The 15,464-nt window shown below is 33.4% G+C and overlaps 1 protein-coding gene and 1 pseudogene across 1 annotated transcript; one reads left to right on the top strand and one right to left on the bottom strand.

The window, feature by feature from the left end:
* Positions 1 to 6,214: 6,214 nt before the first annotated feature.
* Positions 6,215 to 7,133, top strand: LOC125815617 (uncharacterized; annotated as a pseudogene).
* A 630-nt stretch (positions 7,134 to 7,763) lies between these two features.
* On the bottom strand, positions 7,764 to 12,718 carry LOC125814301 (uncharacterized). The gene is made up of 2 exons (XM_049493775.1): positions 12,390 to 12,718; positions 7,764 to 8,403 (listed from the first exon to the last, which is right to left on the bottom strand). The coding sequence occupies exons 1-2, from the start codon at positions 12,716 to 12,718 to the stop codon at positions 7,764 to 7,766; spliced, it is 969 nt and encodes a 322-aa protein (XP_049349732.1).
* Between the last annotated feature and the right edge of the window lie 2,746 nt (positions 12,719 to 15,464).

Raw genomic sequence — 15,464 nt, 5'->3', positions numbered from 1 at the left:
TTGTATGTTTTGTTCATCTTGTGCTATTATTCATGTTAGCTACGTGTTTTAGCATTGGAAATTGTTGATTGATGTCAACAACATTGGCCTATAATTGTGATAGATAATGGTGGGAATTTCATTTTTATATTTCAAGATCTTCTAAAGTTGATTACATTCGGGGAAGGAAAACAACTAATGCAATATCATGTTCATGATTACGGCCTTTTTCTTGACAATAATAATTATGATTTTATAGCAAAGTTTCCTATGACTTGCAATTACATGACCCAATTTTATAGCTGCACAAGTGTGCTGACATGTTTAAAACCAACAGTTTCAAAAAAGAGAGTATTTATTTTGTGCAAAATTAAAGTCATAGATATAAAATGAGGTAGAGAGAGTATCTTAAATCTATCGTCATCATATCTCTGATGTGTCGATAAACATTCACTACAACTCTATAAGTATCTTAAATCTATGGTCATCATAACGATTAAGAACTAGTAAGTTTAAACTCTTGTTATCGAAAAGAGTAAATGTGCTCTTTTTATTAGACAATGAAGATATATATTTATATATGTCACTTTTTTAACAATGAGTATATCAGTTCTACAGTATGCGATATGTGATGATTGTTAGGACCGAAATAAGCAGGTGTAATGCGGAAGCTAGCAAAGCAAACCTCGAAAGACCACGAGTAAAAAGACAAACGAGAAACACATCAAAAGAGACAGATTTAACGTGGTTCGGTCAATCGACCTACGTCCACAAAGGAGATGAGCAATCCACTATAAATATGAGAGTACAAAATATGGAGAGAAACAACCTCAAACAATTCACTCTGAATACAAGGAGGTACACAAAACTCTCCCCCATAACCGCAACTCTCAAAACCCTAGGACTACATTGTGAATGCTAATTAAGTTAGAAGGAACAAACCTATATTTATAGAGTCCTAAAACCTTTCCTACAAGAAAAGGACTAGTCAAAATATTAAAACCTTTTCCTAAAAGGAAAACTTATTTATGGTAAGAAATCAGGGCAAATAACCCCAACAAATCTCCCCCTTGGCCTGAATTTCTGACAAAATAAATTTGTCCACCTTCTTCACATAATCTTTAGGATCTTGCATCTCTTCTCCATAATCTCCTCCATCAAATCTACGTCTCGACACAGAGAACCTCTCTGAAACAATTTCTCCAACAAAAATCTCCATTACTGTCAAAAAGGTTGCGACTAGAACTACACCCGCCAAGATGAACACCCATCTGTAACCTAGTTCCATCATTGAACCATGGCTCTGATACCACTTGTTAGGACTGAAATAAGCAGGTGTAATGCGGAAGCTAGCAAAGCAAACCTCGAAAGACCACGAGTAAAAAGACAAACGAGAAACACATCAAAAGAGACAGATTTAACGTGGTTCGGTCAATCAACCTACGTCCACAAAGGAGATGAGCAATCCACTATAAATATGAGAGTACAAAATATGGAGAGAAACAACCTCAAACAATTCACTCTGAATACAAGGAGGTACACAAAACTCTCCCCCATAACCGCAACTCTCAAAACCCTAGGACTACATTGTGAATGCTAATTAAGTTAGAAGGAACAAGCCTATATTTATAGAGTCCTAAAACCTTTCCTACAAGAAAAGGACTAGTCAAAATATTAAAACCTTTTCCTAAAAGGAAAACTTATTTATGGTAAGAAATCAGGGCAAATAACCCCAACAATGATATCCTTCCGGATGGAACATATGTACCAGCTGGTTCAGACATCATTTTATCGCTATATTCAGTGGGAAGGATGAAGTCCGTGTGGGGAGAAGATTGCTTAGAATTTAAATCAGAAAGATGATTCTATGCTGATGAAACAAGTTGAAAGGCATGAAGATGGATATAAGTATGCAACATTTAATGGTGGATCAAGAATATGCATAGCTAAATACTTAACTTATCTTGAAATGAAGTCTGTAGCTTCAGTTATATTATTTCATTACGATTTATCTCATGTTTCTGATCATCAAGTTACATCAAAACTCTCCTTCACTATGTTAATGAAGAACGACCTTAAGGTCAACCTCAATCGTAGTGATCTTAGTGACTTTGATGTAATAAACTGAAAGTTTAAAAACTATATAGTTAAAGAAAATAAATGTCTGTTTTGAAAAATAATGAACTATATTTACGATATAATTAAAAATATCGTTCATCTTTTAGCTCAAGATTGCAGGTTCTAGTCACCAGCTCAATAGAGAGGTGGGGGCTCTCTAGAAACCTTTTTTTTTTAAAAAAAATTTATTTCTTAGGAGCTCGCTCCCACTTCCCTACAGAGTTGGTGACTTGAACTCACAATATATATATATATATATGGGAAAATGCATAAGTACCCCCCAGCCTATGCCCGAAATCCCAGAGACACACCTAACCTTTACTAAGGTCCTATTACCCCCCCGAACTTATTTTTTTATTAATTTTTTATCACTTTTTGGCCTACGTGGCAATATAAATCAGATAGGTTGAAAGAGTTGTTCAACACGCGCTGGGCCCACTTTTTCAACTTTCTAAAAAGTATAAGCTATCAGTTCAAAATAACTTTTACACTTCCCAAAAATTCAAAAAAGCTATCACTTTTTCAACTTTCCCAAAAGTAAAACTATCACTTTCAAGTTAACTCTACCAAAAAGGAAGAGAAAGGAACAAGGGAAAGAGCATTATCTTCAAAAAATTAATTTCAGAAATTTGATTTAGTACTTATAATTGATTTTCTATGTTGGATTTTAGTACTTAGTGTTCGATTTCAGTCGTGCATGTGTGGGTCGATTTCAGTCGTGCATCTGTGGGTCGATTTCATTCTTCTAAGTCATCAAGAATCGTGATTGAGTTCAAAGGTTAGTTTTTTCTTGATTTTATTTTGTTTTTTTGTTGTTGTTATACTTAGATTTCGTAAGGTTCATGATATGTTGTTAAATATTGGTTTCGATCTTTGAGTGAAATGTAACTTTATGCTTATTTATTAGGGTTTATGTTATGGTACTGTTAGATATCAAACTTCGTATGTAACTTGTTATTCATATATTCATATTGTCACATATGTTGTTATGGTATGTTCTAAAGTATTTTTCAGTATGGGTTGGTTATATTTGTTTGAGTTCTGTTCTCTTTTTAACATACAAGAAGACAAAGACGAGTTGGGTGTTGTGTTGTGTTGTATTGTGGGGTTACAGTGGGTCTTGTGTTGTGTCTGTGTGGGGTTACAGATAAATAACCTTATCCTAAAAAGAAAAGGATATGTTGGGTGTTGTGTTGTGTTGTGTCTGTGTGGGGTTACAGACCTAATTCTAAGAAGACAAAGATATGTCGAGTATTGTGTTGTGTCTGTGGGGTATGTGTGTTCTGTATGTGTGGGGTTATAGTTACATTAAAAAAATCCAATAACTACTGGCTTTAACTTGAATTGTTTTTATATTTGTTTGGGGGTGTGTGTGTTTCTTTAATCAATTATTGTAGTTTATTAGTAACTTGTACTTAATTATTGTTAATGTTTATGCATATAGGTATGAGTGGATTTACATTCATTACTTTAAAGTTGTATCATGGTGGGGCCTTATTGTATGAAGGTGAGGAAGCAAGATATGTGGGTGGATTAGTGAGTGAATATGTTGATGTTGATGTGGATACAATATCATATTTTGAGATTAAAGACTACATTAAAGAACTAGGGTATAGCCCAAATTGCAAATTTAGTATCCGGCCACCTAATAGTTGCATCTTAGGAGATATTGACAATGATGATATTCTCTTAGCAATGTGTAATTGTTTGCAAAATGGGCCTGTTTTGGAAGTATATGTCCACATGCCTGAAGAGGAATCTGGTGCAACTTTTAATAAAGTTGGGACCACTGAAAATAGGGCTAGTGAAAACATTGAATATAATGAAGTAGGTGAGGCTGCTTTTAATGGGGTAGATGTATCTCTAAATACTACCTCAAATATTCCTTCTACGTCAAACCCAACAGCTCCAAATACTGATCCATCAGATTCTGAAGATAGTGAATACTCTGTAAAAGAATCTGATGAGTCAACTGAAGAAAGTGATGATTCTGAAGATAGTGAACCACTTGAAGATGATCAATATGGAAGTGATGTTCATGAAGAGCTTATTCAACTGAGGGCTGAAAAAAGATCCTTTCTGAGGAGGAGGAAAAGAAGAGAGAGAATTCCTGCAGATGCTGAAGAAGTACCATGTGGTAATGCTGGAGCAGATCTTGGGTTTGATGAGACTGCTATCAATACAAATACTTTAGAAGGAAGACTAGGGGGTGATGAACCATATTATGCAAATTCTAATGCTTGTAGTTTTGAAACTGACACAAATGATAATTGTCTTGAAGAAGGTGAAAAAATGAGGTTGAAACTGCCTAACACAAAAAGGAAAAAACATACCACAGACAGTGTCAAATTTGATCCCAACAGTAAGAAGATTGTGTGGCAATTGGGTATGGTTTTTGAAAGTGTAAAAGAGTTTAGATTGGCAGTCACTAAGTATGCAATTCAGAGAAGGGTTCAGATTGAAAAGTGTGTGAATGAGCCAACTAGAGTAAGGGTGAGATGTTGCAAGGTAAATTGCAAATGGTTGTTATATGCAAGTTTGGACAGGAAGACTAACAACTTTGTTATTAAGACTTACATGCCAATACATTTATGTCAAAAAGCTTCTAGAAATTACTTGTGCAACTCTAAATTCATTGCTAGTGTTTTTAAAGATAAAGTGATTGAACAACCAAATATCAGAGTGTTCAAGTTGCAAGAGTTAATCAGGAAGAAGTATAATGTTCATGTTGGTAAGACCACAGCTAGAAGAGCAAGAGCTAAAATTTTGAATGAAATTATGGGTGATTATGTTAAGGAGTTTGGGAGAATTCTTGATTATAAGGATGAGTTGTTAAGGTCTAATCCTGGGAGTACTTGTGTGGTGAAGCTAGTGAAGATGGTAGGGTAGTATTTGAGGCATTTTACATCTGTTTTGCTGCATTCAAGATGGCATTCATGTCAGCTAGAAAATGCATTGGTTTGGATGGTTGTTTCTTGAAGGGGGGTATGCAGGGGTCAATTACTTATTGCAGTGGCCAAAGATGGCAATAATCAAATGCTTCCACTTGCTTGGGCTGTAGTTGAAAATGAGAACACAAACAGTTGGAGTTGGTTTATTTCTCTGTTGCAAGAAGATTTGGGATTAGGAGATGGAACAAATTTCACCATTATGTCAGACATGCAAAAGGTAAACTTGTTTTTATTTCTCTGTTGGTTTACTATTTTTTCAACTTAATTATTTAATGTTTGTTGTAACTTGTAGGGACTGGATTTAGCTATTAAGAAGTTGTTGCCAGCTTGTGAGGAAAGAAGGTGTGCTAGGCATATACTAGCAAATTGGTCACAGAATTGGAAAGGGCTGCAAAGGAAGAAACTGTTCTGGAAGTGTGCTAGAAGTACTTTTGAAGCTGAATTCAGAGAAAATCTGGAAGAGCTGTCTAAACTAGGTACGGGTATAGTGGATGATCTAATTTACTATGATAAAGAATATTGGTGCAAAATGTATTTTAATTGTGAAGTCAAGTCTGATGCAATAGATAATAATATGTGTGAGAGCTTTAATGCTTGGATTTTGTCTGCAAGGCATAAAACCATTATTAGTATGCTTGAAGAGATAAGGATTAAGGTCATGACTAGGTTAGCTAGGTTAAGTGAATTTCCAAACTTTTGGATAACCAACTTTTCTCCAATGGCAATGAAAGTATTAAAAGAAAATATTGATAAGTCAATGGCATGTAACATTGAGTTTAATGGAGTAACTGGATATGAGGTTTTAGATGGATACAAACAACACACTGTATGTTTGAGAAAGAGGGAGTGTAGTTGTAGATCTTGGATGTTGAAGGGAATACCATGTGCACACGCCTTAGCTGCAATGTTGCATAGACAATATGATCCATATGATTTCATTCATCCATGCTACTCTAAAGAGAGGTATTTGATGACTTACTCACATTTCATACAACCTATGAATAACATGCCAATGTGGCCAGAATCAAGAAATCCTCTAGTTGCTCCACCAGTGATTAAAAAAATGCCAGGTAGGCCTAGAAAGCTGAGAAGGAAAGAGGCTGGTGAAACTATGGTGTCTGGTAAGCTGTCTAAAACTGGACTAACTATGACATGTAGTCTTTGCCATGTTAAAGGTCACAACAAAAGAAGTTGTCATTTACGAAGGAGTGATGGAGTTGGTTCTATTGCCGAGGAACATAGAGCTACCCCTACTTCAAATGTTGAAGAACCATCAAGCTCAAGAAAGGGAAGGGGAAGGGGAAGACCAAAGGTACATTACTATTTTGTCACTTACTTTTAAAGTTTAATCAATTTACTAATATAATAAATGTTTTTTAGCAAATTAGAAATCAACAAATATTGAGAGTGAGCCTGTTGCAAAAAGAGGGAGAGGCAGACCTAAAAGTGCAAGTGCAAGTGCAAGTGCATCAAAGGTTGCACCTAGAACCACTGCACCTCCAACAACTTCAAGAACACCAAGACATGAAACAAGTGCAAGTGCATCAAGGGCTTCACCTAGAACCACTGCACCTCCAACAACTTCAAGAACACCAACACATGAAGCAAGTGCAAGTGTAAGTGGTGCTGGAGTATCATCAAGAGCTTAGAGTGGTAAAGGAAGGGGCAGGGGACTGGGAAGTGCAGCAAAAGGTATTAATCATCCACTTGAAAGTTGGTTTACATGTTCTCAAGGTAGTACAACACAAGGTGTAGACTAGAATACAAATGTTGCACCAAAGGAAACTGCTACTGCTAGGAAAGGAAAGGGTGTTGGAAACACAACTCAATTTAAAAGGCCAAGAGTAACTGGAATGGGTGTGTTTCAAGATGAAAATGGTCTCAAAACTTTCAATGTAAGTATTGTGATGCATTCATAATGTTTGTACCCTAATGACTTGATAATATCTGTTCTCTAATAACCTTACTTCTCTAAAAATTTTATAGCTTGGACTGCCAAGTAGCAAAATATTAGCTGGACCAAAAAGAGTTTTGAGATCAAATGTTGTAACTGGGATGTTGGTTTCAAACCAACAAGTGGATTGAAGTGGAAAGGAAATCAAGCAATCACAACTAGAATGCTCCAGCATATTAGAGATCAATCAAGGCTTTCAAACCCAAATGATTCTTCCTCTTCACAGCCTCGAGACCCATGGAAACTATAATGTTGATAGCAATGGTGTTTTCTTAGTACTGTTTTGGTGGCCACTATAAGTACTATTTTGTTTCATGTTTGAAGGAAAAACAACTATTTCCTGTTTTTTGTTATATGTATGTATGAAATAGTACTAAAATTATGGGTACTTATGCAATGTGAAAAATTTATTTTGCTTTTAAGTTCACTTTTAGAATCAACTTTGTATTGAAAATTTGCTCTTAAGTAATGAAGTTCTGGGCACTTATGCAATGTGACTTGTCTTATTTATGTGAAGCTTTATTTTTATTTGCAAGAATAGGTACTGCAATTTTGGGTACTTATGCAATGTGTTTTGTGTTATTTCTGTGTAGCTTTGTTGGGAGAATAGGTACTGTGATTAATACCTCTTGACTTACTTCATTTTACAATTTCAAACACAAACAAATCATGGCAAATAGAGAATTAAGACATTTTCAAACACAAACAAATTCAAATTTTCATTACAGTAGAGCAAATAAAGGTTTCAATACCACACAAAATTATGGCAATTTCATTTGATCCTTCAACCTACCAACTTGGGTTAGAAAGCTAACAAATATAACAACAAAACAAATCATCAAACAACAAAGGAATTTCCCAAAACAACGACAGCCTTCATCATTTTTCTTCATTTTCATCCCTTTCATTTTCTTCTCTTTCAAATCACTCATTTCTTTTATAGCACGACCCTTCCCCTTTGAATTGATGTTGAGATTTTCATAACGATTTCGAAGACTTTCACCTTCATCCAAAGGAATTTTTTCTTGTTTTGACTGTTCAATGTTGGAATTATCAAGTTGTTCCAATTGCATTTTCACACGCTCATATTTTTCTTCTAACTCCTTAATCCTATTCACCAATTTCGGAAGAATAAACCGAGATCTTTCATCGACTCTCTCCTTGTCTCTCCATCTAAAAAAATTACAGTTCGTGGCCTCATAGTGAGGACAAGACCAAAATCGTCTTCCGGGATTGCGATCTGACCAAGACGTCTGCATTTGCAATAAGATTCCATGCTTGCATCGCACTTCCGCATTGATCATTGAATCATTTTCATCCATACACAACTTATTCAACTCGCATTTTGTCATAACCCTAATATTTATACATAAAAATTGTGAAAGAAATTTAAAATCAGAACTAACAATCGAAATAAAAAGGTGTAAATATAAGGAATATATTAAAATTTTACTTTACCTTTTCGAAGCAAGAAGAAATTTAACTTGAATGATAATGATAATGGAGGTTTTTTTTTCTAAAGATGAAGAACAATAAAGAAGAAGAAAACTTAGTTAAAGATGAAGAACAATAAACAACAATAAAGTTTATTTTAACACGTGGCCAATTTTTATTGGTCAGTGTTGTCTAAAAATTGCACCCACGCGCCTAACATAGGTGAAGTCACAGACTCAGGCACGTAGGCCAAAAAGTGGTAAAAAATTAATAAAAAAATAAGTTCGGGGGGGTAATAGGACCTTAGTAAAGGTTAGGTGTGTCTTTGGGATTTCGGGCATAGGCTGGGGGGTACTTATGCATTTTCCCTATATATATATATATATATATATATAAAGCACGTTTACTCTTTTCGATATAATTCATATGTACTGAAAGATTTTTTTTAATTCCACAAATATCACGTGACTTTAAAATATTACCTTGCACATTTTTTACTCCTCCAAATCCGATTTAAACTCAACTCATACCCAACCCTCGACTTCGAATGTGAGGTCAAGGGTTCGAGTAGCTGCTTGCCACTAAATTCTAATCATTTCTTTTTTCTCTTAATCTCTTTTAACTAAATCACTTACCTTAATAACTACCAGAAGACTAGAATGTTGGAACTCCAAAACTTCATAAAAACTTGGTCTTTGGGGAGAAGAAGGTTGCTCAGATGGTAAACATCATCCACTTTTAATTTTAAGATGGTGAATTTGAGTCACTAAAAAAGTTTTAAAAATGAGAGCTCTTAAAGAGGGGTTAACAAAAGTTTCTCCAACTAACTTCATCTACAAAACCTTAATCATTATCGTAAGATGAGAAGAAAGTTGAAACTTGAACTAATTATTACAGAAAAAACTTCAACTCCATAAAGGTATTTTTGGACACAAGATTTGGTTGCTCAGATGGTAAATAACGTCCATCTGTAAGCTCAAGATTATGGGTTTGAATCACCAACTTGATACAGAGTTGGGAACTCTCTAGAAACTATTTTTTTAATTCATTTCCTAGGAGCTCCCACTTCCTTACCGAGTTGGCGACTCGAACCCACAACTTTGAAGTTAGAGATGAAGGTGTTTACCATATGAACAACCGCCTCTTGTGTTCGAAACTCTCTGTCTTAAAAGAAAAACCCTTTATGAAATTGTGAAGAAAATAGCAAAAAAATCTGCATTTCACAAAAGGAAAAAAAATCTTCAACATGAAGTTATTTTCTTTATGTTATTTATTTATATTTCTCTGATGTGAATTTTTAAAGTTCCTTTCAATTTTACAATTTATTTATATCTTATTATTAAAAAAGTCACACATATATACATTCATTGTCTAACAAAAAGAGTATATATTTACTCTTTTCATTAACAAATTCATATTTATTGAATTAAACAAATATAAAATTATAATCCTTCCGTTTTTTCTTTTAATTCCTTGTAATTAAATCAATTACCTTAATTACTACCAAGAGACAAGAATAAAGTTGAAACTTGAGCTGATTATGAAGAAAATCTCAATGAGAAGTTAATGTAGTATATATTCCTATGATGCAGTAATGTAGTATAGGGATTTAAAAAGTAACCTTTATGCCCTTTCAAAATATCATGCAAATAAATTCTTCTTTTTTTTAAAATGAAAGGTGCAAATATATTTTTTGCTATTTAGAACGGGTATACTCATTGTTTAAAAAGTCACACACACATGCACGCACACACACATATACAAAGATTTTTTTAATTCCACAAATACCACGTGACTTTAAAATATAACCTTGTCCATTTTTCACTCCTCCAAACCCGATCTAGACTCAACTCATACCCAACCCTTGACTTCGAATGTGAGGTCAAGGGTTCGAGTAGCCGCATGCCACTAAATTCTAATCATTTTTTAAATGTCTTTTAACTAAATCACTTACCTTAATAACTATAAGAAGACTAGAATGTTGAAACCTCACAATTCCATAAAAACATGATTTTCGGGGAGAAAGAAAGTTGCTCAGATGGTAAATATCATCCACTTTTAATATTAAGATGGTGAATTTGACTTACTAAAAATGTTTTAAAAATGAGAGCTCTTAAAAAGGGGTTAACAAAAGTTTCTCCAACTAACTTCACTACAGAACCTTAATCATTATAGTAAGATGAGAAGAAAGTTGAAACTTGAACTAATTATTGACGGAGAAAACTTCAACTCCATAAATGTAATTTTTGTCACAAGATTTGGTTGCTCAGATGGTAAATATCGTCCATCTCTATGCTCGAGATTATGGGTTCGAATTAGCAACTTAGTATAGAGGTGGGAGCTCTGTAGAAACTGTTTTTTTAACTCATTCCCAATCTTCAACATGAAGTTATTTTCTTTATGTTATTTATTTATATTCCTCTGAAGCAAATTTTTAAAGTTCCTTTCAAGTTTACTATTTAGAGTTGATATGTTATTGTTAAAAAAGTCACACATATATACGTTTATTGTCTAACAAAAAGAGTATATATTTACTCTTTTCATTAACAAATTCATATTTATTGAATTAAAAAAAATTAAAATTATAATCCTTCCTTTTTTTCTTTTAATCCCTTGTAATTAAATCAATTACATTAATTACTACCAAAAAACAACAATAAAGTTGAAACTTGAGCTAATTATGAAGAAAATCTCAATGAGAAGTTAATGTAGTATATATTCCTCTGATGCAGTAATGTAGTATAGGGATTTTAAAAGTGACTTTTATGCCCTTTCAGAATATCATGCAAATAAATTCTTCTTCTTTTTTTAAGGAAAAGGTGCAAATATATTTTTTGCTATTTACAACTAATATACTCATTGCTAAAAAAGAGACACACACGCACTTAGGCACACACACAAAATCTAGACCGAACCCAACCCTTGGCTTTGAATGTGAGGTCAAGGGTTCGAGGAGCTGCTTGCCACTAAATTCTAATCAATGTTTTTATCTCTTTTAACTAAATCACTTTCCTTAATAACTATATGAAGACTAGAATGTTGAAAATCCACAATTCCATAAAGACTTGGTCTTCGGGGAGAAGAAAGTTGCTCAGATGGTAAACATCATCCATTTTTAATTTTAAGATGGTGAATTTAAGTCGCTAAAAAAGTTTTTAAAATGAGTGCTCTTAAAGAGGGGTTAACAAAAGTTTCTCGAACTAACTTAACTATAGAACCTTAATCGTTATCGTAAGATGAGAAGAAAGTTGAACTAATTAATAAAGGAAAAATCTTCAAATCCAGAAAGGTATTTTTGGACACAAGATTTGGTTGCTTAGATGGTAAATATTGTCCATCTCTAAGCTCAAGACTATGGGTTCGAATCACCAACTTGGTATAGAGGTGGGAGCTCTCTAGAAACTATTTTTTAGCTCATTCCCTAGGAGCTCCCACTTCCTTACCGAGTTGGCGACTCAAACCTACAATTTTGAGGTTAGAGATGAAGGTGTTTACCATATGAACAACCGCCTCTTGTGTTTGAAACACTCCGTCATAAAATAAAAGCCCTTTATGAAATTGTGAAGGAAAAGAGCAAAAAAATCTGCATTTCTCAAAAGGAAAAAAATCTTCAACATGAAGTTATTTTCTTTATGTTATTTTTTTTTATGTGATGCCCTAGCTTAAGATTAGAATTCCTATATTGGCAAAACATATGAGAGGTGCTGGGTATATAAGTAAGCAGCAGTGTTCAAGGAAGCGTGAAGCAGAAAAAAGCGATAAGCGAAGCGCTCGCTTCATTGAAGTGAAGCGTAAATTAAAAGAAAAGAGACCAAAATAAATAAAGACAATATATATGACCAAAATCTCAAATTAAAAACCAAAAATTAGACATCACAAATCCTCCATATAACATAACACAAGCAAAATCAAAGTTATATGCATGGTTCAACATCTAATTTTTTTAATTCTACAATTCTTCTACTATAAGATTATCAGAATCTTGTATGCCTCCATTATCATTATACTGCTCATCATCTTCTTCAAGCCCATCACTATCTCTTTCAACTTCATCCACTAGGAATAGACTTGTAGCTACTTCTTTTCCCCTCCTATGTGAGCTTGAAGTATTTCCTCTTAAATCATAACGGTTCTCCTCAACCCCACTTGCCTCCTCAACAACACCCCAAGTATTTCCTCTTAAATCATAACGGAATAGACTTTTAAAAAAAGGAGTTTTTTTTTGCTCTTTTCCTTCACAACTCGGTAAAGGTTTCTCTGAAAATAAGAGGACGTTGCACATATAGTAAGCACACTCAACCTCCAACCTCAAGATTACGAGTTCGAGACATCAAAAGAGAAAAAATGTGGAAGCTTTTTAAGGAGAGGGTTAAAAAAGGTTTCTTTGGACCAACTCCACAACTACTTAAAAACGTTAGAGGGCTCTAAGGATGAGATCTCTTAGAGCACCAACATCAAGTTTGTGGGTTTGAGTGACCAAGGAAACAAATAGATCGAAGCTCTTATGATGGAGTTAGTTCAAAGAAACCATAGAGGGATCTAAGAATGAGAGTTATAAATGATTATGGAGTTATTTGTTCTTTTTCTTCACAACTTCATAATCGCTTACAACCAACATTCTTACAGCACTACTCTAGGGTCTATTCGGACTAAACTCCTATCAAGGAGCTCCCACCTTTTTGCTCCTTTGACGATTCAAATCCGCAACTTTAAGGTTGAAAATGAAGACTGCTTATCATCTGAGCAATCCCCTCTTGTTGTCGAGCTGTGAATGAAAAAAGGAAAAGAGCAAAAAAGTTTGCATTTCCCACAAGGAAACATTTTCTCCATGACATTAATCTCCTCCTTTTAACTATCAGCATAAAGTTTTATATCCTCAAAAGTAAAGATCCTTTATTGCACTTGTACAATTGTAGTGAGACAAGTTTAATCTGAAATTAAACTTAATTTGGTTAAAGTACAATATAAAAGATGAAAAGAATTAGTTACCTTAATTACAATTAGAAGACAAGAATAAAGTTGAAACTTGAACTAATTATATCGGAAAAAACTTTAGGGGGAGATTGTTTCCTTTTGGGAAATGCACACTTTTTTTGCTCTTTTCCATCACAACTCCATAAAGGTATTTTTCGGAGATAATATTTGATTGCTTAGTTGGTAAGCACTCTTCACTTTGAACATTCGAGTCACCAACTTGGAAGGGAAGTGGCCGAAGAAACTTTTAAAAAAAAAACTCATTTCCTAGGAGCTCCCACTTTCTTACCGTGTTGGTGAATCAAACCACTAACATTGAGGTTAGAAGTCAACGGTGTTTACCACATGATCGACCTCCTCTTGTGTTTGAAACTCCCTCTTGTCTTAAAAATAAAAACTTTATGGAATTGTAAAGGAAAAAAGGAAAAGACCAAAAAAGTCAGCATTTCTCAAAAGGAAAAAATCTTCACCATAAATTTATTTAGAGCTAACACATATTTTTTATTGTCTAAGAAAAAAAATATATTTCCTTTTTTGTTAACAAATTCTTATTTACTGAATTAAAAAAAATCCTTAGATTAATGTTTTAATTTCAAAAAATTTACCTTATTTAAAAAAATTACCTCACCTTTTTTTACTCTTTTAGACTTGACACGTACCCCACCCATTTTTGGAGGTCGATGATGATGTGAATGATAATTTCATTTTAAATATTATCTCAAATATTATCATTTTTATGTTGTTATCCTTCTCAAATAATAAATTATAATATTTTTTTTCTATATTATTACTGTTTTGTTTAAATTTACTGGCAAAATTATTGAAAATTTTATTATTTCTTATTTTCTTAGTAATAAAATGAGAAAATTTTATAATTGGTATATTCTTATTTTTTATTATAAAATTGAAGATTCATAAGACTTACCCACACCTCGTAGATCCATGAAACATTGTTCTCAACAGACAAGACTGAGTTTTCATATGCTCCCTTGGATAATTATTGATAGATACATCATACATCACACCCCTTGAAATATGACTCTTCCCTGAACCTTTTTAAAGCAAAATATTTTATATATCGAACTGTCCTTGATATCAATAAATACATCTAACAAGGGTCAGTTGGAATATAGCTAGATTCCTTTTGGTATAAATCAGCAACTAACCTAAAAGATATGAAAGTAATTCACAGAAAATGGTCAGTTGTCCATGATATGTACTAGTATCAGCTATTAATGTTTCATCAGGCGTAGACTTATTATTTTTTATTTATAAGTCCTTGAATAGTCATAACTCATGCCTTCTTCATCTCTACTTAACATACTTATTCTAATATTTTTTAGATCACTTCCAAAATTTCTTCCACCCCTTGTATGAATCTTATGTCCTTTGAGAAGCTTTTCACAGTCCTCTTCACTTCCTTCACACATTAGCCATGCAAATGTTGTTTAAAAAAATATATATAAATTTCAAATTGAGAAAAGAGAGTCGCTCGAATAGTAAGTACTAAGTATTTCTTACCTTTAACTTTAAGGTTATGAGTTTGAATTGCCAAAAAAAAACAAAAAAAAAAAAAAAACAAAAAAGATGAAAGCTTCTAGGAAGTTATAAAAAAGAAGAAAGAAACTTTTTTCCAAATATGTGGTCCTACACATGGCATAATATTTTGGTGACTTTGAAAATCTGTCATCAAGGATAAATTGAAAAAATTACAAGTTAATGAGTTTTCAAATCTAAAAGGTTAATATTATTTTTTTAAACGGACTAGAAAAAGAAGTTATATTATAATACTTTTGTAATTACTTACGAGGGTGTGATTCACAAAAGTCTCTTGTGAAGAGACAATTACTGAAGAGTATATTTCTGAAGGATAAAATGATTATTAGTCTTAGTAGGCGTTTGGCCATGCAATATCATATCACGATATGGTATCGTGAGATGGAATCAGCGTTTGGACATGCAATTTTACGCTGATTTCATCTCATGATTCTATATCATGAGAGGTGATACCATATTCTCCAAAAACCATGATATGGAATTATATGGTGATTCCA

The sequence above is a fragment of the Solanum verrucosum genome, unplaced genomic scaffold (genome assembly GCF_900185275.1).
Source record: "Solanum verrucosum unplaced genomic scaffold, falcon-dt-bn FXZP01000085.1, whole genome shotgun sequence".
Lineage (NCBI taxonomy): Eukaryota > Viridiplantae > Streptophyta > Magnoliopsida > Solanales > Solanaceae > Solanum > Solanum verrucosum.
This window is presented reverse-complemented; position numbering and strand designations above follow the sequence as displayed.